This window comes from Rhinolophus sinicus, linkage group LG10 (assembly GCF_036562045.2).
Source record: "Rhinolophus sinicus isolate RSC01 linkage group LG10, ASM3656204v1, whole genome shotgun sequence".
In the NCBI taxonomy this organism is placed as follows: Eukaryota; Metazoa; Chordata; class Mammalia; order Chiroptera; family Rhinolophidae; genus Rhinolophus; species Rhinolophus sinicus.
The window spans coordinates 77274436-77298877 of NC_133759.1; the positions used below are offsets into that span (position 1 = coordinate 77274436).

Sequence of the window (24442 nt, forward strand, 5' to 3'; positions counted from 1 at the left end):
AGGTGCTGCCACACTTGTTCTTGGCCATCCCTGAGTCTCCACCCCCGAATCGCCAGCGCAAACACCTGCTTTTACTCTTGCTGTTTCCATCAGGTCTGACCGTCCTTGATCTGGGCTGGTTGGCCAGTGTGCCTGACGCTGGCTAGGCTGCATGGGGAGCACAGGGGTGGACTCACTGATTTCATCATTACCCTAAAAAAGGAGGCGAGAAGTAGATACTGCCAGCCCCAGTGAGCAGATGAGAAAAATGGGACTCAGAGAGAAGTTACAGGAAGCCTTTAGAGGTCTGTGTGTGTTCTAGGGTTTGACTTGAATTTGGGCCTGAATGAGGGGAGGGGTTTGTGAGCAAGAGGATTGTTGGCTTATTCTCTATTCTGTACATTCCTGGATAAAAGCATCCTTGTATCAGTCCCTGAACCTCTCCCCCACCCCTTGTTAGCTGGTACAGGTGAGCCCAGGGGTCAGGGTTGTCAAGGGCTAGGATGCCAGCGAGCTACTGAGGCCAGCTCGGGGGTTCCCACGCAGTCAGCTGCCACACAGACCCCTCTGGTCAGGGGACAGAGCCCTCCAAAGCCAGGCGTGAGCCCACCCACTCTTCCTCCAGGAAGAGGAGGCAGGGCTGGCTTTAAGCCAGTGCAGCTTCTCAGGGCTCAGGAGGGCCCTGTCATAGTAAAGTGCTGCTTCTCCAACAGCCACCGACCTGGGCTGGTGGCACCAGCTGGGAGGAAGGTAAGGGAGTAGAAGAGTCAACCACCTGGGTCTACCCGCTCCAGGTCCAGCCTCGGGGCCTTTCACAGCCATGCTTGGTGACTGCAGTGAGTGAACAAAGCCAAGAACCTTGCCCCAGGGGTGGCTTTCTGAAAAGACCCTTGACTGTTGGTGGCCTGGCCAGTAGGTCCAATCTCTGACCATGGCCCAGTGCTTACGACTGGGCACCAGACCAGCTTGCACTGGACTCATCTGGGAGGCAGGGTACAAGTTGAGATGGAAGCCTTGGGTGGCCTGGATTTGCATCCAGTTCCAGCACTTCCCAGCTCCGCGCCTTCTGAATTTCAGTTTCCACTTCTCTGAGTTTCAGTTTCCTGTCAGTAAAATTGGAATAAGGATGGAGCTGACCTTGGTCACAGTGAAGGACAGAGCCGACTCTAAGCAGAAGCTCGACTCTAAGCAGAACTCTCTGTTGTTAGTGGTGGTTATTGTTGTTGCCCTGCCTCATAGACAGTGGGGTCCGTGAAGGACCGAAAGGCAGGCCCGGTGCCGGGGCCAGGGAGGTCACGGGGCATCCTCCCTGATTTATGTGCCCTGAAGTCCAGGCTGGGGTTTTGCTGAGAGAAGCAGGAGCCAGGGCCATGCTGCTGCCATGAGCATGAAACCTCATTTTCTGCTCTGCCAGAAGGTGTGCCTTCCTAACCTTTCAGCTGTAGGCCTCAGCCCTGGCAGGCAGCTCTGGAAGGCATGGCCGCTGCAGCCTCCCAGTTGTTCACAGCTGACAAAAAAATTGCAGCACCGACCATCAGCCCGACAAGCTCGGCCGGCGTCCCCTAGCAACGGGAAGGCAGTTCAGGCTGTGCAGGTCTTCACAGCCCATGGCCCTGCCTCTGCTCACCAGGAGTTTATTCGAGAGCCTGACCTGGCCTGAGTGGGGCCAAGAGGGCAGGGGCAGCTCTCAGACACCCTCCCCCCAGGACAGTCATGTAGGAACTCCCCCAGGCCTCATTTCCGATAGCTCTCCCAAGAGAGGAACATCCTGCCACCACCCCACCCCCCCCGCCCCTACTTCCGTGTCCATTTGTCACACCCCATTCGTTGCATCCTCAGTGCCTGGATGGTGGTCTGCTTGGCCTCCCACCAAAGCCTACCTCGTCCTGGGCAGCCTCTGCCGCCAGGCCCCTCAACCTCCATCTCTCCCATCTGCTGGACTTTCTAACCCATTAGTGCCCCCGTCCCACCCATTAGTGCCCCCGTCCCACTCAAACCCTGTCACCACCCCCAATCACTCCCTGGTCCCCAGATCCCCACATTCCCCTCCTTAACCACAGCCTCCAGTTCTCCCTGCGCAGTTGCCTCCCAGGTCCTCCACCCTTCACTGTCCCTTGTTTTCTTTGTGCCCACCCCACCTGGCGTTAGCTTACTGCCTGTGCCTTATGCAGAGGCCACACCTCGGGCAGAGTCTCACCCAATAGGAGCCACTCTCTGCCACCAGGAGCAAGCCCGTAGCAGTGAGCAGGTGGGTCTCCGAAGGTGCATGCCCCCTCCCCCCCCGAGTGTTGGCAGGACCCAAGCCAGCAACATTCTGGGCTCCCAACCCACCACCTGTCTCCACTCCTGCTCCCCATCTCTTAGCACACCTCCTGTTCCTCAGACCAGAACCCTCCAACTTTGCGCCAGGGGAGCCCTCTGTGTGCATTCTCTGCCTTTCCTCCCATCTCCTCCCCTCCCCCTCAGGGGTCCGTTTCCAGTCCACACTCCACAGCACACGAGTTTCTCTTTTATTCCTCCCCTCTCCGTCTCCAGGATCCCACCAGCATTTGAATCTATTTCACCTTCTCCCATCTTCAAAAAGAAGTCCTCCCTCCCTACCTCCCTCTAGGCATGGATTTCTCCCCAGCTCTCCTTTCTCATCATCCTTCACTGTTCTTATTTTCTTGGCCAAGCTCCTGCCACAACCCTAATCCAGAATCTTCCACGAGGACCAGTAGCCCCCAAGGCCAGGCTGTGCCCAGTGGTTCTGTCTCTATCCTTGGCCCCTAGCCCTCTCAGCAGTAGTTGCCACGGTCAAATGTGCCATTGGTTTTGAAAAACTTTGATGCCCTTAATACCCCAGTTGTCCCTCCCCCTCTGAGTTCTCCTTGGTCCAGTGTCATCCGCCATACTTGGCCTGGCCTCTCGGTGCCACATCTACTCCACAGCTTTGCTCTCCAGCTCCAGCCCACACCTCCCTCCTGAGCTCCAGCATCTCATGCCCAGCGCACCCACCGGTCCAGCCTGCTCGTCCGACCACTTCCCCCTCTCCATGAATGCCCTCAACCCTGGTCCATTCTAGCTCACGCTCACTGGCTGGACGCTCCCCTGCCCCTCCCTTTTCCTCAGCCTACATTCAGGTTTTCGCTGCAAAACGTGCTGATATCAAAACAACTTCATCAGAATATAAAACCTGCTTTTATGACCAATCCCTGCCCTAAGTTGGGGCACTTTCCTACTTGATTCATTTTTCTACTCTGATAATTCTTTTTCAAGAGGACGTTTTACCTTTGTAATCAGAAAAAAACAATAATGACAATGCAAGGAGCCTGAGAGTCTGCGTGAGCTTCTAAGATACCCTGTTTCCCCGAAAATAAGACCCAGCCGGACCAATGCGTCTTTTGGAGCAAACATTAATATAAGACCCGGTCTTATTTTACTATAATATAATGTGGTATGATAAATATAAGACCGGGTCTTACATTAATGTTTGCTCCAAAAGATGCATTAGAGCCGATTGTCCAGCTAGGTCTTACTTTTGGGGAAACAGGGTAGTATTAATACTTTATCCCCCAAAGCCATCATGGAGGAAGACTTCTGCAACATGCAGTAACAGGTAGCTGTCTTACCGAGAGTCTTGGAAGAAATTAGAGAAGTAGTTGATGAAACCAGGGTGAAGTGGGAATAAGGGGTCACATGTGAGCAACGTACTGACCAAAGAGTGTTGGCATCATTGGAAGTTTTCCTATTTTCTACAGCAGGAATCTCCAGACATGACTGACTGTAATGTGCCCTTCTCAGGAAAAACAAAAAAGCGTATTTCCCTGCAATATATTGTATTTTTAATATCTCATTCCTATCTACCCCTGTATATTGTAAATGTAGTCAGAATTTCTAATAGGATCAAAAAATATTCCAGTAATAAAAGTTCTGGTATTTTCTTCCTGTCCTGTGATAAGCTATTATATTTAACTCAATAGCCTGTGCAGCTCACTTTGGAGGCCTCCTGGCCTAGGTGGTCAGTAGTTCTGATTCCACAGTGTGACGTGACATGTGTATTTGAGGGCCCGACCCCAGGGGCCTTGATGCCAGCCATTCATTTCGGCATGCTTTAGGAAACCTTCCTCTAGAGTTTCAGATGGAAGGTAAAATATACCCAAAAGGCTACGTGTATATTTTAATAGGACGTAATTGAGTATAACTCTTGGTTCTTTTGGGGAGAAAGCTGCGACTCTGAGCCTCAGCTCACCTGGCCCCTCACCTTTAGAGGTCGGGTGTAAAGGTGAGGAAACTCCAGAATGGTGTGTTTTAGAACATTTTTGAAAGCTGGACCTCGACCGATTTGTTTTTCAGTTGGATGTATTGACTGGTTTGTTTTGAGGCCTCTAAAGTAGCCAGGAATCCATCCACCTGTCTTCATCCCCACTGCCCCCCTGCACCCTGGGCCATGTGACTGCCCGTGAGGAAACTGCAGGATGCAGGGAGCATGACGTTGGGCTGCTTAGATGCGGTGGGCAGGGAAGGCCTTCTGGAAGTGACATTTGAGCCAGGACCTGAAGGACGAGGTCCATTCTTGGGGAGAGAGGGGGGAAGATCATTCCAGGCCCAGAGTTAAATCTATACTAAGGCCCCAAGGCAGAAGTGGGCTGGGCACAGAAAGAAGGGACTGGAGGGTGGCGTACTTGTTACCTAAGACTGGGACATGGGCTGTGAGGTGACAGTGGGTGAGATTGAACAAGGCTTTGGGCTGTGGCTGTGGTTTTGTCAAGTGTGCTAAGAAGGAAGCTATATTTGTTTCCTAGGGCTACTGTAGCAGTACTGCAAACTCAGTGGCTTTACACAACAGCCATTTGTTTTCTCACAGTTCTAGAGGCCGGAAGTCAGCAAGGTTGATTCCCTCTGGGTGCTCTGAGGGAGAATCTGTTCCATGCCTCTCTCCTAGCTTCTGGGGGTTGCCGGCAACCCTGGGCGTCCCTTGACTTGTACACCCATGGCTTCAGTCTTTGCCTCTGTGGCATTCTCCCTGTATGTATCCACTGACGAGTGTATCCTTATAAAAGGCCATGTGAAGACACATACAGGGAGAACGGTGGACTCACCAGCCTGAGCTGACCAGATGCTTTCTCTGCCCACGGCTGTGCCGGACCTTGTGTTTTGGATCAGAGAACTGTGGCTTAGGGCTGAGGACATACTCAGGGTCTGCGAATTGATTCCCAGATGTCCTGGTCTGGGTAGGCAGTGGTGCCCCCCAGAGCTGGGAGGTCAGGGGTGGTTGCCCTTGGGTAAAGTGGAAAAGCTTTCTTGTGTTTCCTCAGGTTAGAAATCTGTGCTACATGGTGACAAGGCGCGAGAGAACGAAACATGCCATCTGCAAACTCCAGGAGCAGATATTCCACCTGCAGATGAAGCTTATCGAACAGGATCTGTGTCGAGGTAGGCGCCTTCCTGGCCCACCGCCGGCGACCTCAGTGTGCACCCTCTCAAGGGGCTGGGTCCCAAGGATGGTATGTCTTTGGAGCCCAGTGGGGGCATGAGCGTGGGGCTTCCACCCCTGCCCTCCATCATCCGGTTAGTAGGCCAAGATGGGCCACTCAGGACCCAGGTGTGTATCGTTAGGCAAGGAGCCAGAGATTGGAATGTGGCACCAGGCCTGCCCTCAGAGAGCTTTCTGGCTCAACTGGGGACACCCAGGTAGTGCCAGGGCCACAGCAGTTCTAGGAATGAATTGCATGCAAACAGGTGTAGACCCGAAGTCCTAGTGGCTCTGTGCTGGCCCTGGGGCAGAAAGAGCTAGAAGCCAGGGAGCCTCCCTAGCCCGTGTGTTGGTCCTGAACAAGGCAGCTACCCCAGAGATGGAAGAGGCCCTGTGTGTTCTCTCTCTCTGGCCTCATCTGATAGGATTCAGGGCCTGTGCCAGCAGTTTTTTCCTCTGTCTTCTATTCTCCTGCCATCAGGTGCATTTAACAGATCTGGAAATCCAAGTCCCGCGAATCTCTTGACATTGCTTTTATGGTATTTGTATGGCTGTTGCCAGACAGGGGGCCCTTCTTGGAGTGTTCACATGTTAAGGAGGCCAATGCTTAACCTAAAGAATGGTGCTCCCATGTTGAATTGCACGCAGCAGAAATAGCTGGATGGAGACAGGTTTTGAGCCAGGGGCTACCACTGCCAGCTCAGCCTCTGGGTCAAGCTGGGCCTGGAGTAGACAGCGAGGATAGCTGCCAGGCCACCACCGGGGTAATGACTGAGGACCGGGTACTGCCCACCACTGCCCGAGAGCCAAGCTGCCTCGTCTGCATTTAGGAATCACCACCCACTCTGGCCCAAGAAATCAGCACTGCCAAGTACAGGTGCTGGGTTAGGGGTGGGTCATAGCCAAGCAGACAGAGCTCAGCGCTCACCATGCACCCCCAAGACTAGGGCAGCTTCCTAGCTCCCAGCACTCATCTGTTGATTGATTCAGTGAGCACTAACTGAGCACGGACAGAATGCCAGGCCGTGTGCTGGGCACTGCAGGACACACAGCTATGGACTAAATGAACAAGGTTTCTGTCCTTGTCTGTGAAGATAAAGGACAGTGGTGCCCAAGGGGCTACAGTTGCTGCCAGTGCAAGGGCAGAGGTGTAAGGGCCGGCTTCCTGTTGGTGGTGATTCTGGAGCAATATCTAAGGCTTTCTAGACCTCACTGCAGGCACACATCCAACTGCAGAAAGAAAGGCTCACAATCGAGGCAGCAGAGTGGCAAGGCATGCAGTGCCCTCAGGCAAAGGATTCCAGAAACGTGGTCAAGAGCCTGGTGGGTCTGCATCCCGCATTCAGTCTGGAGGCATTGCAGCTCCTAGACCTGGGTGGCAGCCACAGGCAGCCCTTGGTTCAGGGCAGGACGTTTGGAGAGGAGACTGGTTTGCCTCTGCCTGAAGTTGATGCCCTCAGTGTTGTGCACTTGACCCCTGGGGTGGGACAGGGCTGCAGGCATTTTGCCAAGGCCTGTCTGGCCAGAGAGCTGGAGGAGGCTTCCCAATGGCAGTGATATTTAGACTGTGAGCTGAACCAGGTGATGGACATGATAAGTAAGGAAAGGGCATTTTTGGAGACGTAAAGGCCAGAACCTGTCTTATAGGGAAACTGGAAAGAGACTGACATATCTGCAACCAAGGCAGGAGAAAGATGTCTCAAGTGCAGCTGAGGGGTTGCTGGGATCGGCCAGCCATGCACGATGTTGCAGCCCTTGGATGGAGCTCAGCCTATGCTGGAGACAGTGCAGATATCTGGGCGCTGGTCCCGTGTTATAGATGAGGAGACTGACGCCGGGCCTAAGGTGGCAAAGGGAATCAACAGCAGAGCTGGGGAGATTCCAGAGCTGGGGCCACACCCCTCAACCCTCTCCTAAAGCCTTATTCAGGAAGCCCTCCAGCCTCTGGCTGAGAAGCTGAGAAAAGATTCCCAGCAGCTGGGCCTCCCCCTGCACGTGTCCCTCCCTGCTCCGGTGTTTTCTGTGGCCCTCTACACCTGTGTGGGCATGGACTGAAGGGAATGAAGGCCAGGTGTGCACCCAGGTCTCCCATCTACTGTCTGACCTCAAAAGCAGACCAGGAGACCAAGGCGGAGATTTGCTCAAGGGGGCTGACCAGTGTGAGGACCGGCAAAGCCTCTTGACTTCTCAAATAGTGCTCTGTCCACCACGTCCATCTCCTGGGCCTGGCATTCAAGGCTCTGCCCTGTCCACTCACCTCCAGCCAGCCTCCCACCCACTAGGACTCTCGCCCAAGATCTGTAGGCGAGGTAGATCAGGCTGCAGAGCAGACCCTGCAGGGTGGTCTTCCACCCTCTTTGTGGTGGCCCTGTGTCCTCCCCTACGCCCTGCAAGGGCAGCTGTGGGCAGTGACGCCTCACTCTCCCATACCAGCTGTCCCTTGATTCACTAGAGTCCCAGTTATCCCAGGGCTCCTACAGCTCTGAACCTGGGGCACATAGGCAGGGCCAGGTGATTTGAATGGTGAGGCGCCAGGTGAGGGAGGACTCTTGGGGTGACATGCAATGACTTTGGTTCTGGCTGAGGATGTTCGAGGTAACCACTTCCCTTCTGCTCTCTCTTTCCCTGACAGAGCGGTCTGGGAGGAGAGCAAAGGCCAAGAAGAGTGACTCAAAAAGGAAAGGTCGTGAGGGCCCAAAGGGCAGCCCTGAGAAGAAAGAGAAAATGAAGGCGGGGCCTGACTCAGTCCTGGGGCAGTTAGGTGAGTAAGTGGCCATGCTGGCCTGGCAGACTGGCCAGGCTCACACCATCACTCCACTTGCAGCCCTCCACCCCAACCCACCCCCGGGACCATCAGCATCCCTGCTGTACCACTGCACAGAGTAGGAGGCCCAAGAGGAATAACCACGCTCTTCCTTGCCCAGGCACTCACATCTACTGGCCATAAAGGACACGAGGGTCTCAGAACCCCATCTGCCATCCCAAGAAATTCCCCTTTTGTAAACCTGGACTGGAGTCTGGGCCCAGGAGCTCAGGAACTGCCCTCTCATTCCGCTGGCCAGGGTCCTGCATGTCCAATTTGCCCAGAGGCCCTCAGTGGACCTCTAGGTTATCTGAGCTCTTCTCGGAGCCCAGCCCCATGACGGGAGGTAATGGTCTGTCAGAATTCCCCATCCTTGTCCCACTCCGCCAGAATCTTCTCAAATGGACCCTCCTTTCAGTACCAATGAACTTTCCTGGAACCACCCAGAGGGATCCAAAGGAATAGCCACAGGCAGTGGCCCTTCACAGGCATCTTCACTGTCACAGACCTTACTGCTGCCCCATCAAGCTGAGTAGCCCTTGAGGGGACCCCTGCTGTGGGCTTTATCTCCCAGAATGTCACATGTCTCTGTCTCCCAGGATGTCACATGCTTTCCCTACAGCACTTCTCAGGGAATCCAGTGGAGTCTCCTTCCAGACCTCACTTCTAGCACAGCAGCCCAGGTCATCTTTTACTTCCCTGCCTCAGGAAGGGGACAACTTGGGTGCCTAATGGGAGGCTCAGTCTCATCAGCTGTCCCTCCCAAGACCTCAGGAAAGGAGGGAGGGCCAATAGCCTGAACTGGTCTTGGCATGCAAGAGGGACCTTCTACCCAGATGTACCTTGCCACTCTATTCATGCTAAGTTCCTTGCTGTGGAAGTTCTGGGAGGCAATGCTCATAGAAATGCAGCACCCCCTGGTGGCCATAGGGCACTTTCCTCCTTTCCTCCATCCCTTGCCCCCACAAGACTGGGGACGTGGGCAGGGTGTGCCTCTTGGGTATGCTCCTGTGCAGTCTCAAAGCCCTCACTTGGTTTAATGCTCTACTGTTGCCACCTTGAAATTCTTATAATTTTTGAACAGGGAGCGTGGTAGGAAGGAAGGAAAATACACAGTGGTGTGCTGGGGAGGGTCAGGGGCCTTCCTGAAAGTGAGTGGGACATATACTTGCTGGCATCTCACCTGCCTCCTCTCCGCTCTGCCAGGCCTGTCCACCTCATTCCCCATCGATGGCACCTTCTTCAACAGCTGGCTGGCGCAGTCAGTGCAGATCACGGCAGAAAACATGGCCATGAGCGAGTGGTCACTAAACAATGGGCACCGAGAGGACCCTGCTCCAGGGCTGCTGTCGGAGGAGCTGCTGCAAGATGAGGAGACGCTGCTAAGCTTCATGCGGGACCCCTCGCTGCGACCCGGTGACCCTGCCAGGAAGGCTCGTGGCCGCACCCGCCTGCCTGCCAAGAAGAAACCACCACAGGATGGGCCCGGTTCACGGACAACTCCAGACAAACCCCCCAAGAAGCCTTGGGGCCAGGATGCAGGCAGCGGCAAGGGGGGTCAGGGGCCACCTGCCCGGAAACCACCACGGCGAACGCCTTCGCACCTGCCGTCCAGTCCTGCAGCCGGGGACTGTCCCATTCCAGCAGGCCCCAAGAGCCCCCCACCACTGGCCCCTGACACCCCTGACGAGGCCGCCCCAATGGCTGCCGACTCAAATGTCCAAGTGCCTGGCCCTACGGCGAGCCCCAAGCCCTCAGGCCGGCTGCGGCCGCCGCGTGAGAGCAAGGGAGCCCGGAGATCATTGGGTGCCAGGCTGGACGCTGGGACAGGACCGCCTTCTACTGTGGCCGAGAGGCCAAAGGTCAGCCTGCACTTTGACACTGAGACTGATGGCTACTTCTCTGATGGGGAGATGAGCGACTCAGACGTGGAGACCAAGGACAGTGGGGTGCAGCGGGGTCCCCGGGAAGCAGGGGCTGAGGAGGTGGTCCGCATGGGGGTTCTGGCCTCCTAAGTCACCCGTACCCCTGCCACAGGCCCTGCCCTGGTCCCCCCATGTGGCCTCAGCCCAGTCACAACTGCCATTTCCAATCTTTGCTGAGTGTCCCAGACCCTCGAGGCTGCCACTCTGTTGTGGTTTTATTTTTAATATAGAGCGAGTTTTGAATTCCACACTGTTGTCTTTCCTCTGTGCTGGCCTAGGACATTAGGATTCCTCCATGGCTCCGGCTGCAGGGACCGGGCCAGGTCCTATGCAGCCTTTCTGCCACAGCAGCGTCCCCGCCCTGCCCACGCAGCATTGCTGGGCTCCTGGCTAGATGCGGGCAAGGGGAAGAGCTCAGGACGCCAGTCCGCTGCCACTGGGTGACAGACTGTCATTTGGGCATTATTTCATGGCAGATGGGCCAGCCCAGGGCCTGCCCCACCTTGTCCCCAAATCCCACTGTAGTTCATTTGGGGGTGGGGGTGGGGGTCCTGCTGCACCCCACTGATCCCTGAGGAAGTATAATAAGTGATACCCAGCCAGAGTCTACTCACTGTCACAAGCACAACGAGCTTATACGAGAAAGCACTGAGGGGACACAGAGGGCCCCGCTGGTTCCAGGGGCACCTCAGCTGCTCCTGATCAGCCCACATCTGAGGCCTGCCCGCCCACCCCGCGACCCCCCAGTCCCTTGCTGCTCCGCCCCTGCCAGTGCCCAGCCCTGCAGCTCTGGGTAGGGGTTCCCAGAAATCCTTCCTGAGCTGTGCCACTTACTCAGGGGACTCCCAAGCAACCAGCCACCGGGCCGGTGGAGGGCTGCCAGGGAGGGCCAGTGCCCAGATGGGGGCGTGGGGCTCAGGCTCGCCCGCTGCAGAGAATCACTCTGGGGCTCCAACTTCCTTCCTTCGGGGCCAGTCCTGCTGAAGTCTGGGCATTCCTAGACAGCTGACCAGACCAGACCGTTTGCCTTTTCAAGTTTCCCAGTCCCGCTAAGAGATGAGCTGCTTCCTCAGTTTCCTTCTGGAAACTCCTCCTTCCAACTAGCAGTGGGATCCCGGGGCCCAGGCGGCCGTGTTGGCTGCTGGGGCTGTTTCAAGTCTTGCTGGAGGCTCCTGGTTCCTCTCCCTCTGAGCCTTAACCTCCTTTCCCAGCCGTGCCCTCCCTCCCCACCACCTACCCGCCTTCCACCCCACCCTCTAGGTCCCAGGTAGCTGCTCTGAAGCGTTTTAGTGGAGTGGCCCCAGGGTGATAGCTCAGGGAACAAACAAAAAAGGAATTCAGTGAAAACATGTTTTTTTTTTTCTTCTGTGAATTACTCCCGGGTCACTTCTACCACTGGTAAAGCCAGAACTTCTCCAACAAGAACCTTGCAAAAGTCCAGTGGATCAGTCGAATCATTCTGTGGATGCCAAAGAATATTTTGACCATAATACAGCACAGCCTGGACCTGACAACTTGTTACTTGGACTTTTTTTTTTTTTTAATGGAGTTCTTTAGCAACAAAGTACCAGAAACATGTTCATTGCGCACACCCAAGGAAACTCTCGGAAGAGGATGCTATTCTGCTCAACTCTGGGAACTGGGAACCGGGTGTGGGATTTCAGATCCTGGGCTGGGCCCACTGTGAGCTCTCCTAATCTCAGGCTCACAGTGGGGAGGAACACTGGTGGCAAAACCAGCATGGCCAGTCTTGACCGTGTGGTTCCCCCCACGCAAATACACACCACGCAAATCAGCGGGATGGGGAGCAGCTGGACCACCCACCCCCGACTCCAAAACTATCAAGGTACGACAGTGGCATTGTCATTGACACTCAGTTTCATGTGAATTTTTGCAAAACAGGAAACAAAGATAATGACTAAGTTCAGAGGCTCGGACACATGTGTCCAGTTGGAGTGGACTCGGAGCAGGCTTCAAGGATTCTGGACGTTGGGATGTCACAAGCTACCATGTAGAGTTTAGTCTTCCTGCCGCCTTGATAGTAGTGGCCAGTGCAGTGTCAGCTCAACGTCCCAACCCCATTCTCTGTTTACTGCCTTTGAACAGACCTTCCCTCCCCGTGTTTCGGGTCACAGCCTTGTCTGTGCTGGATTGTCCAGTCTGACCTTGCAGGAAGCAAAGGGACGAGCTTAAAGAACAACCAAACTCTGCCCAGGGGGTGGGGGTCGGGGTGCCAGCGATGGCTCAAGTCCAATAGACTCAGCACTTACCCCTGACCCCTTCATCCATCCTGAGGCAGAGACGGCTCGCTGGCAGTGGGGGCGGGAGAAAGCCAGGGAGGGAGTGCGGTGGGTCTGGCCAGGCGAGGCAGCCAGCACTGTTCAGGGGACCTCTAGATTCCAACCCTCTTAATTGGCTCTTTTCTCTGGTTGGCCTCTCCCTGGGGCCATGTCCAGCACAGAGCCTGGGTGTCCGTTAGGCTGGCTGGTGGGAGCCCCTTCACTCCTAGGCCAGGCCCTAGTGCTGTCCACCTGTAGGATGTCCTCCGGGCTGCAAGGAGGGTAAGGATGCTGAAACCCACCACTGTCCTTTCTGCCATTAGCCAGGGCCCCTCCACTCTTTCTGGTCTACTGTCCACCGTGCTGATGGCTTTGCTGCCCCTGAGGTTAAGGCGGGAAGCAGAAGACCTTTTCCAGGCCAGAGGCTGAGGCAGATCTTGCACTTGACCACACCTGCCCACGCTCAGCAACCCTTGGAGGGAGAAGCTGCTCTGTAGTTCATCCTGGCTGGCCTCCCCATTATCCCAGTCCTGGCTGCCCACCACCTCCCTCCCCTCATCGGTGACAAAGTATTTTTATGGGTCATAAGTGTATTTTACAACAGATAAGGAGAAGACAGGTAGAAGAGTTCATTTCATTACATGACCTCTGATTTGGTGACTGAGCGTTTGCGGTGTAAGGGTCTCGGTTTCCTTGGAGAAGCCACCCAGGTTTCCAAACGTGGGTGTTAGCCTGTGGGTGTGTGAGTGCTATGCCAGGGCACGTCTCGTGCGTCCACGAGCCTGTGTGTCTGTTGTGGATGGGTGCACTGTGGGACTTGCTGGGGCAATTCCTAGAGAATCAACTGCCCAACTCGAAAACACATCGGCAGCAGCTGGACTTGGCATTTCCTTGCTCACTGCCAGATGTGACCAACCTCTGCCTGTGCCCGGAGCCCTGCAGGATGGTCTAGATGCCTGTAGCAAGGCCCTTGGGGAGGCCACTTCCCACGCCTCTGGTCCAGCTGGCCACATTGGCCAAAGAGCCAGGGCTGGAGTCTGGGACTTTTGGTTGTTCTTTAAGGTACTTCCTGCCACCTTGTCCCTCAGATGCACGACACTCTGCTCCATGTCGGCTCGGGGTGGGGGGATGATATGAATGTCACAGGAGGAACACCTTCTGTCTTTGTTTCAAAGAAAGTGATGTGCCATTTGTTAATATACAAGAGAAATATTGAAAATATATTGAAAAGAGCAATTTTAAATTATTTTTGGCTTATGTTGCAATATTTATTTTCTTGTATTAGAAAAGATTCCTTTGTAGAGAAAAAATGTATTTTTCATTAACGCAAAGACCTATCTCCCCTTTTTGTACATTGTCTGTGTTCCTGCCCTTAACAAGCAATAGAATGTACGGCCGCCCCGGTGCGGCCAGAGCCCGCCGTGCCCTGCATGACTCTGTGTTGCCACTGCTGCATAGCTCCCAGTCCCATCCTGTCCTGCTCACTCATGGGGTTTCCAGACCTGGCCCCACCAGGGCCTGTGTCTCGGGGAGCCCTTTGCACTCCTCGTGTGTTGGCAAACGCAGTTAATAAAGCAGTGTTTTCTGTGCTGGCTGGTGTGAGGTTCTGTTGCATTGAGTGGGGCAGGGAACTTGGGGGTCCTAGGCCCACACCCGATAGTGGGCTCAGTGAAACACTGAGTGTTCCCTGGGTGTCCCAAGGGACCTGCTGCTACCCCCTAAGTTGCCGTAATGATGGTCAAGGGTTGTGCCTCAAGGCTGAATTTTTTTCGCTCCTCACTGTTGTCGCTCCCTGGAATTCAGAGCGGATGAGGGATATACCCAAAGCCACTCCTCTGGTAAGAGTTGAAGTCCTGCATCACGAGGCGGGACTGCTGGTTCATGAGCCACCTGCCTGGGACGGTGGGAAGGTGGCAGAGGAAGCTTGGGCGTCTGTCCCTATGTCGGGGAAGAATTTTGCCCAGGTTTGTTTTCATTATTTCCGGAGCACCAACACTACACCAGGTTCTGGAAAGTGGGGAATGTAGCCTGTCCCTGCCCTGTCAGGGTAGTTCACAGTGCAGTAGGGATACAGTCAGTGAGGGAAGTGGGCATCATGGGGGCCTGGGCTGGGTGGGTGTTCAGGAAGGGTCGCTGCGGAAGGAACACCACTCGTTTAACAATATGGACCCCACGCCTCATTTGCTGTGTGCTGGGCTGTGTACCGTGTGTGCGTGTCAGTCACCAGGCCCCTGCCCTACAGCTTCTAGGCACTGGAGACCGAAAGAAGAAGTAGTTGCTTGTCCAAAAGGGAGCTGGACAGACGGAAGGGACAAGGAGCTTAACTGGTAGAGGGGGCCGTACTGGCAAAGGGGTCAGCTATGTGTGGAGGGGTCTTGCAGCTCCTCGAAGCCCAAGGGGAGGCTGTGTGGAGAGAGGGTAGGATTGGGACTCGCAATCTAGCCTATGGCCGCTGACTTAGTTGTTTGCCACAGAGAATTGCCCTATTTTCTCACCGGTGCAATAGGTGGCAGATCCCCAAGGGCGCCTCCAGATCCAAGGTTCTGTGACCACAATGCAGAAGGTGTTGGAAATAAACCTGGGGGCACCTGGGTGGCCAGCCCACCTAGCTGTGGTTTGGAGCCATCAGCTGCCCTGGACTCAGCACCCCAGGCCCCCAGCCACCCCCCATCACTGCCAGTCCAGCAGCAGGCCCACTTGGCCACAGTGGTCCAGAAGAACGATACCGCAAGGGCCCGCGCCTGTCAGCTCACCCAGCTGATAACCGTGGGCACCTATGCGTCTGAAGCCACAATGTTCAGTAGAAATACAGTACAAGCCACGCAGGTAATTCTAGTAGCCACACATTTCAAGAGTAAAAAGTACAGGTAAAGTGAATTTTAATACTTTTATTCAATCCATTATATCCAAAATGTGATCCCTTTAACGTGTAATTAATATAAAATAATTATTAATGAGCTATTTTACATTCTGTTTTTGTACGAAGTCTTTGCAATCCAGTGTGTTTTACACTCACGGCACATCTTACAGCACATGTGGACCGGCCACATGTCAAGCTCGATAGCCATGTGGCTAGTGCTTACTCCATCAGGCAGTGCAGCCCTAGAGATGGTCAGCTGTCCCCCAGGTTGTGTGGAGTGAGGGACAGACAGCCCTGAGGAGCTGTGACCCCCTCCACAGGGAAGGCTGGAGGCTGAGGAACAGGCCTGGCCTGGCATTCCTAACCCAGGTCCCGCTGGGACCCTTTCTGTACCCTGTTAAGTCTACACATGGCTTTAGGGCAGGGGTCTCACATCTGATCAGTGCTCCTAGGCCTTCACCCCTGTCACTGCCCCTGCTCCCCTGCCCTCTGAGAGCCCCGAGGACAGGACAAGTGAGGGCTGACCTGGTGGCAGCTCCCCTATCGCAGGCCAGTTCTCTGCCAGCATCTCCCAGGTGTCATGCCTGCACTGATTCAGCACTCACTGAGCATCTGCTGCTGGGCTCTGAGGCCACCAGGGTGCCCACATGCCCCTCTGGAGAGACCAGGCTAGTGTGGGAGGCAGACTTGAATCAGATAATCCCAAAGCAGTGTGCAATTACTCATGGAGACTGTGCAACCAGTGGGTATATGGCCTGGGAGGAGGGAGGTCTCCTCGGCCCGCCCTGAACTTCCCGGGTTCTCACTAAACTCCTGCAAGGCAGGGTCTGGAGCGCCATCTACCGCCCACTGGGTCCTAGCCCGGATGCCTCCCAGTCTGAGGCCCGCAGGGCCAGGGCCAACCGTACATCCCTGTCTCAGAACCCCAGCCCGCCTTGTACCCCACACTTGAGTCTTCCCCCAGTGCAGAGAAGGATCTTCTCTAACAGTTTCAGGAACAGGGAGGCAGTCCAGGGACAAGAGGCCTCCTGGGAGAGTCAGATATTGGCTCAGTCCTGTTGGGTGCCCACCCTGGGTGGAGTGGGCAGGCCGAGGAGACCCAGGCGCTGCCTTCTTGTAACTGCCAAAGAAAGGGAGGAAGTCAACAGTGGGTGGGAGAGGAGCACTTCAGGCTCCCAGCGTTGGCCTCTTATTGCAGCTGTCTGCCAGAGGAGGCAGCCACGGCCCCTCTTCTTGGGGACAGTTTCAGGACTCAGGTGCTATGGACCCATGCCAGGAAATACCGGTTGCTCAAAGTGGTCTCACAGCTACCCTCCCCTTCACAGGAGACCCCCGTGCTTCAGCCTCACCTGGCCAGGCTCTTGAGGGCATCCACGAGGGCCAACTCCTTTGCACTGTGAGGGCCAAGCCTCCTGCTGCCCCAGTGTGTATGTGCCCCAACCACCCACTTTTCATTCTCCTGATGAGAGACTCAGGCAGAGGCACGTGAGGCTCCATCATCACCATTCAGGGGTTGTCTGATTTAAAAGGAGATCATAAAATATGACTCTTAGGGCAGCCTTTTGGGGTTTAGGCAGGCTTGCTTCCAAGACTCAAAGGGAGAGAGGAAAGGATGGGGGCTCAGCCAAGCAGGTAACTTAAGGGGCAAGCTTCATTAATGGAGCAAGGTGGCACTCGATACTCAGTATTCCAAGCCAGGGCTGGAGTTCAGAAGCATCCATACCATCCATTCTGAGGAATCCTGGGTCAGGATGCAGAGGCCCTAGTGCTGGCTGGTGAGGGAGACAGACCTTCAGGGGGTTAGGTGGTAGGGTTGCCAAATTTAGCAAATAAAAATACAGGACATACAGTGAAATTAGAATTTCAGACCAACAACAAATAATGCCTTCTCATAAATATGTTGCAAATATCGCGTCCTGAATTTTACCTGGCAATTCTAGCGGGAGGCTTTGCCTCCTCCACTACACTGTGTCCCAAGCACAGGGTTCATGCTGGCGAGTGAGTTGTGTACAAACTGTAAGAGATCCAAGACTGTCCCCATAACGCCAAAATGCTCACCCTTGCAGGACGAGAGCAAAGGAAAGGGGGCTATAGCCAGTGGCCAGGACAGACAGAACCCAGCCCGCCCCATCTTACTGTGCTATGGCTCCCATTGCATCTCGCACCCCAATCCAAGGCTAACTAGAACTCAGAGGCGCCCTGGAAGGGATCCTGCTCCCTAGAGCTCTTCAAGGCCCACAGCCCATTTATTTGCTGACTCAGGTCAGCATCTAGAGAGTTCACGTTGGTTGTAGCACTATTCACTACAGCCAAGAGGTGGAAGCAACCCAAGTGTCCATTGACGGATGGATGGATGGATAAAGACGATGTGGTAAATGCATACAGTAGAACACACTTAGTCTTGACAAGGAAGGAAATTCTGACACATGTGACAACATGGATGAAGCTTGAGGACATTAGCTTCCGTGAAATAAACCAGTCACAAAAGCACACATACTACGCACTTTACTTATCTGAGGTACCTAAGTAGCCAAACTCATAGAAACAGGAAGGAGAGTGGTGGTTGCCAGGGGCAAGGGGCAGAGGAGATGCAAGTTATTCTGTGGGTGCCAAGGCAGGATGCGGGGTTCAGTGTGCTTGTTGTTGACAGTATTGTGCTTGGAAGTTGTTGGGAGGGTAACTTTTATGTTTCGTATTTTTCTGCCACAATTAAAAAAAAAGAATACTATACAGGAAAAAAATCCCTGCTACTTTCAATGACATACAACTGCTTTGTTGCAACAACAAACATAATGTTAAACAAAAAGAAGTCATTCTAAAACATTAATAAAAAAATAGAGTTCACTTTGGGCCTCTGCCAGTCCTGGGGTGCCCAGGACTCCCCTACGTCTCCCAACTCAAACTCAAACTCAGGCTTCTTTTGATTATTGTTAAACACACACTCCACCCCCCCCCCCACCCCAAGGTTGTAAGGAAATATGGCTAACCCAGGAGTGAGGAGACCAGGGTTCAAGTTTTATTTCAGCCATTGATTTGATGTACCTCAATTTTCCCATCTGTACAATGGGAAAAGAAGTTGGGGATACTGTGATCTCTAAAGACCAGGTCCCAGGGGGAGGGTCTTTGGTCAGAGGAGTGAGCGCCGAGTGAGAGCCTGCTGACATCCTTAACTTAAGGCCAGCGGGGTGAGGTGGAGCTGGCTGGCAGATGGGACTAGCGGGGCCTCCAGACTGGACTTGAGCAGAGCGAGAGAAGGAAGAAGCTTTATCCACTTAGCTTGGGGCCTTCACCCAATCAGAATGAGACTGGCTGCTGGTTCCTCCGTCAGCGGGTGAGGGGGGCAGTAGGCACATAGCAGTAACCTTGGGTGTGACCATGGGATGGACACCAGGTCTGGCTGGGACAGTGACAGGGATAAGCATGGAGCAGGGCCTGGAGGCAGTGGAAGGAAAGTGAGACATCTGGCCTCCAGACTTGGGAATGGGGACTACGCCTCACTGGCAGGGCTGGGGGCCTCTGTGTTCCAGACAACAGCAATCCCAGGTCTAGAGGTTTGTGTTCAGTGGGTGAGCCCCTTATTCTCCTTCCATCCTCAGCTGATATTAGCTACCTGTGGCCATTCAGGACCAGAGAATTCATCCGTGAATGCACCATGAAGGAGAAAATGACTAGAAATGGAATCATGTGGGCCTTGGGGTACTAATGGAGAATTAGCGACCTGTTTTCTGGGCCTCAGTTTCCTCATTTGTTAAATGAGGATGAGAATGTCTGTTGGGCCCATCATGCAGGACGGCTGAGAGGCACACAGTGGGCATGGATGTGAGGTGGGCAAAATCAGGAGTCACTGGAGGCGTTAGAGGAGGGGGGAAGTGAAGGTTTAGGCAGAGAGGTCCAAATGCAGGCAGACTGACCAGAAGCAAGAGGCCAGAGATATCTATTTACTCTCACTTCCTGGAATCTGATCTGGCAAAGCCCCGTTGTTTACAAGTTCTCATGTGCCTCCCTGTGCCCAACCAGGACAACTGGGGTCTGAGGTCAAGGCAGGGACTGGCCACCTGCAGCTGCCCAGGTCCGGCTGGAATAGGGGCTGGTTGTAAACAGCTGGCACTCATCAGGGAAGCAGCTCATGTGACACTTGTAACAGTCAGTGGCCTGGGCCTGAGAAACACCCACCTTCCCAGCATTCTAGGTTCCTTGGTGGCCATCCTGTGCACCTGTAACCTTGTAACCCAAGAGCCAGGGGATAGTTGAAGAGGACATCCCTCCTGTCCCCCACCCGACCCCCTTTTGCAAAGAAGGAACTTTCCATCTCTCGAGACTGAATGTTGTGATCAACGTGAAACTGGGAAGAGCAGGCGGATTTGCAGCAGACGCCAAAGGGGAAAAGTGACTCAGCAAAATCAACCTTCCCCGGAGGATATTCTGAACTGCTGTTTTGGGGATCTGGGTGACTGCCTGCTTCTGGTGACAGGTGCTTGGCTTAATATTCATGCCCATTAGCTCACCGAAGGCAGCCTAGGAGGCTTGGCAAGGAGGTCTGGTGGGGGCCTGACCGCTGCCTCATCCAATGTAAGACTCACAAACGGGCTCATGTCAAAGGGGGAGCAGTGTGCCCTGTAGAGGCATCAGGAATTGGAGGGGATGCTCAAATCTTAGGGAGCCCTGTCCCCTCCAGGAGCACTTCCTTCTAGTTGAGAAAGGGTGTGGGACTGGCACCGGCCTGCATCGTCAATCATGGTTCCTCAGGGACTGGGTGGGGGTGAGGAGATGCGAGGTGTGAAAGCTGGTGCCCAATCACCTTCTCTAGGACGGCCTCTGAATCCTAGTGACAGAGAGCCTGTCATTTCGAAAGCAACCCAGTGCTAGACCATCTGTGTTTAAAAAGGCCGAACTTAAATTCAACTGCAATTTTCTCCTTGAAACTTGACTTTTCTATTCACAGGTCCTCCTGAGCCCTGGGGCCACAGAGTCCAGTCCAGTCCAGTCCACTGTTTGCTGGGTAGCCCTTGGGCTACGTGATGCTTACGATACCCTGCCCACCTGACTGTTCAAGTTCAGTACTTTCCTAGGGGATTGGAATACAGGGTGTTCCACCCATCTATTTTGATTATGCTTTTACTGCTTGATGGATGGGACCACCAGATCTCCACACTGTTCAGGCAGAGCCAGTCCCCGGTCAGAGATTTGTGGAGAGGAGGGTCAGAGAGGGGACAGCTGCTGTCTCAGCTCTCCCCCGGCCAAGTGGTATCCCAGAGAGCCCCCACCCCAGGCCTCAGCCGCGTGCTTTGTAGGTTGGCAATACCTGCTGTTTCAATAGCTTCAGCATGTGTTTTAGTTTTACCCCAAACCAGCATCATTCCTGTTAAACAAACAAACAAAAAAACGCTTTCACAGCTGAAAGCTTTTCTAAAAGAAAGGGTTTATTAAGCTATACGCTAGCCAGCAGCAGGGCTAGGTGGAGACGACACCACGCCCGCTGTCCTGAGTTGATAGGCTCCTTTACGCATCCAGTTTTGGGGGAGAAAGAGGTAAGTTGTTTTGAAAGAATCGATGTACGTTGTAGATAACGGGGATGGGAGAAGGTGAAGTGGGGCTATTCTGGGATAGGTGCTGAGTCCGTCAGGGAGTCTTTGCTCTTTAGGATTAGTTGTGGGCAACGGTCCCGAAAGGTCATGTGTAGCAAGATTGGAGGTGCCTGGTGGTCTGTATGGCACTTGGTGGTCTGTGGCACCTGGTGGTTGGCTACTCAGGCTATTTTTTTCCCCAATACTCTCGGAATTAGCCACCTGGAAGTTAATTCAAAGTTCCAACATACACTCAAGAATGTTAGTCTTTGGTTGGTTCTACCCTGCAGTTCTTAACTGATTAACCTCTCTCCTCTGTATGTTTCACCCTCCGGCCTGCTGTAATTTAATTTAGGACATCTCAGAATTTTTCTTTTCTTTTTTTTTTTTGTCATTCCCACTCTCAGTGCCCCACATTCTGGTGCACATGCTCAATGGTCACTGTGGCATTTCGAGAACACATGTCTACGCAGATGGTCCCAACTTCAAATAGCATGTCCTGATCTGATGGCCTCAGGAGCGGGCTATTCTGGCTTTTACCTTGGCTTGGAAAACATGGTCATGTGTCATAAAATGTTGGTTTTGAAATTGGCGATAATCTACTTATCATTACAGATGAGAAACCGGTGGAAAGGTGGGAAAAGAGCAGCCCTGCTCTCCTGCTTCCTCTTCACTTTGGGCCGCATACTCTCCCGGCTTTCCCTCCGCTCTTGCCTCCTTCTAACACTCTCCACACAGTACCTATTCAGGCAATAACTCTACCGGCCGCCAAATCACACTGGGCCCTTTTCTGTCTTTGCTGTTCTGTCTGCTTGGAATATCCTCTATCACTTCTTGTCTTAACCAGTTTGTACTCCTTTAAGGTTCAGCTCTGCTGCGCCCTTTCTAGAAACCTCCTCAGTAGTGTTCGGGGGCCTTTTCTTTTTGCCGTCCATGCTTCCTTTGGCAGGTCTCTCCCCATTTTTCATTATGCAGTGGCAGCCGCCAGCAGGCAAGTGTTCAGGAAATACCTGCTGACTAACTGAAGGAGAGGCAGGCAGAAAGTGAGGGCAAGCACCCAGACCTGAATCCAACACCAGCACAGTGCTCGGTAAATGCCTGGTGATAGCTAATGGTTTCCCGTGTGTGGCTCTGTGTGTGAGAGAGAGAAAAAAAGAGAGAACCTGGTGAGTAGGAACTTTTCCCCCATTTTTCCCAGCCCAGCACCGACACATGGAGTTACAGGCAAAGGCCATCCTGTCGTCAGGTAATCAGAGGCATCGGGGCACTGCTTCTCCAAGGAGGAAGGCAGCTGAGGCCCCAGAGAATCCAAAGCGGCCCCATTGTCACAGGACTGATGATTCTGAGCCTGGCCCCAAATAGAAGCTGGGGTGGAGAAAAACTCTGACTATTCTCAAAATAGTTTTGTGCCCCTGCCATCTGCTACCAGGCAGTCAGGAAAGAAAGCAGCATTGCAATTTCCTTCAGGAGCTGGCAGAGCTGTGTCCCAGTGCAACGGAGCCCCTAGTTACAAACAGGCTCCTACGTGTTTGGCCTCCCTGGTGTCCAGAACAAGGCTAGCACTCTCTGGTTCCGCCTCTTACGCGAAGAGGGGCTGTGGGGGCAGAGCCCCAGAAAGTAGTTTACAGGCTCTCGGCCTCACGTGAAGGGGTGCTGGCTCGGGTAGTAGATAGCCATCAGTTGTGGCTGATTAGCTGTCAGCTGTAGCCATTGAGCCATTGGCCACTAATATAACTGCTGCGGCTACGAAGGAGAGCGGAGGAGAGTGGAAGAGAGTCGTCGGTGGGTTGCAGACAAAACGGACAGCAGGTCGCACGTCCAGTGAACCCAGCCTCCAGTGAGACCGTAGTGGTATGACTCCCCTACCTATGGCTCCGTGGGTGTTCCTTTTTGGCCTCACCATATCCTGCGTTCTTGTATGGGGAGCAGGAGCAGAGACCCCACAGGCCTCCCAGCACGACAAATGGCGCAGCGAGCAGGGTCCCCCGCATGACACTCTGGAAGACCAGGAGGAGCAGCTGCCGGAGAGCTGGACCACCGTGGAGGGGTGGGAGGATGTGGACGGTTCTCCCACCAGCACAGGAGAAGGCATGCCACTGCTGGAGAGATGGAGCCCCTTGGAGAGGTGGAAAAATGTGGACGGTTCCCCAACCAGCACAGGCCGGAGAAAGCAAAGTTTGTTGTGGCCCTGTGGGCCGGGAAGTTCCTGCTCAGGCAGCCCAGATGCAGGACTTGTCCCAGGAGGAAAGGCTTGCTGAGTCCTCCACGGGAGATGAGGGTGAGGTCACAGTTGTCCCTCACCCCCAGGACAGCCCTGGCGAATGACAATGGACTATGGGGAATTGCCTTCCATCCCTAATTTAATGGACAACTTGACTGTTTGGGAACATACCACCATGTAGTGGAACTGGGCGATATTTGCTTTTGTGTCTTGACTGGCCGCCATTGAGAATATGTAAGCACCTTGATTGTGAGTCGCTGTTGTTCCAGCAGGGTACCCTGAGAGGCCCAGAGAGAGTGGCAGTGCCCTGAGAGCCCTGGCTGAGCCCAGGAAGTGTGGCTGTGCCCACAGAGAGTGGCAGTGCCTTGAGAGCCCTGGCTGAGTCCAGGAAGTCTGGCTGAGCCCTGAGATGCCCTGGCTGTGCCCAGGAAGTCGGGCTGTTCCCAGAGAGAGTGGCAGTGCCCTGAGAAATCCTAGCTGTGCCTGGGGAAACTAGTGGTACCCTAAGAAGCCCAGGAAATCTGGCCGTGCCCAGAAGCACTGGTGGTGCCCTGAGAAACCCTGGCGGTGTCCGGGGAGAATGGTGGTACCCTAAGAAGCCCAGGAAGTCTGGCCGTGCCCAGAAGTACTGGTGGTGCCCTGAGAAACCCTAGCTGTGCCCAGAGAGCCTGGCTGTGTCCAGGATATTGCATTCACCCCCAGGCTCCTCGCACAGGGCCCCTCGCGGAAGATGCTTGTCGCGTAGATTGTGAGGCGAGAGCCTGTAGGGGTGGAGTATGGGGCCAAACCCCAAAAAGCAGTCCCAGGCTCTCAGCCTCACATAGACAGGTGCTGGCTCAGGTAGTAAATGGCCATTAACTGTGATTGCATGGCCATCAGCTGTGGCTAGTTGGCCGTCAGCTGTAACCAGTGAGCCAATGGCCACTAATATAACTGCTGTGGCTAGGCTAGCAAAGAGAAAGAATGGGGGCTAGCAAGAAGATGGTGGCTCAGCTGGCAAGCGCGGATGGCAGTTTGCGGACAGTGTGGATCCAGCCTCCAGTGAGAGTATAGTGCCGCCAGAAAGAATATAGTGGTATGACTCCCCTACCTATGGCTCCGTGGGTGTTCCTTTTTGGTCTCACCATATCCTGCATTCTTGTGTGGGGAGTGGGAGCAGAGACTCCGCAGGCCGCCCAGCACGACAGGGGCTCTTGGCCATTCAGGTCTCAAAACTAAACTTCCTAGAAAGGAGGAAAGTCAACTTGCTTTTCTCCAGAGAGCAATCAATCTGGCGTGGCTTCCCAACTAGGAGGTGGGTCTAAAGAGACTTCAACCCAAATCCTTGGTAGGAGAGAAACCTAAAAATGGTCCTGG

At 54.1% G+C, this 24442-nt stretch overlaps 1 protein-coding gene across 7 annotated transcripts in view; it reads left to right on the forward strand.

The window, feature by feature from the left end:
• Positions 1-14030, forward strand: part of JADE2 (jade family PHD finger 2) — a 48607-nt gene extending 34577 nt beyond the window's left edge. For all 7 annotated transcript variants that reach the window (XM_019740277.2, XM_019740278.2, XM_074313522.1 and 4 more), the window contains 3 exons: positions 5277-5394; positions 8067-8195; positions 9444-14030. In XM_019740277.2, coding sequence (XP_019595836.1) covers positions 5277-5394; positions 8067-8195; positions 9444-10252 — 1056 coding nt within the window. In that variant the 3' untranslated portion in view covers positions 10253-14030. The remainder of the gene's footprint in view (positions 1-5276; positions 5395-8066; positions 8196-9443) is intronic.
• Positions 14031-24442: the final 10412 nt, after the last annotated feature.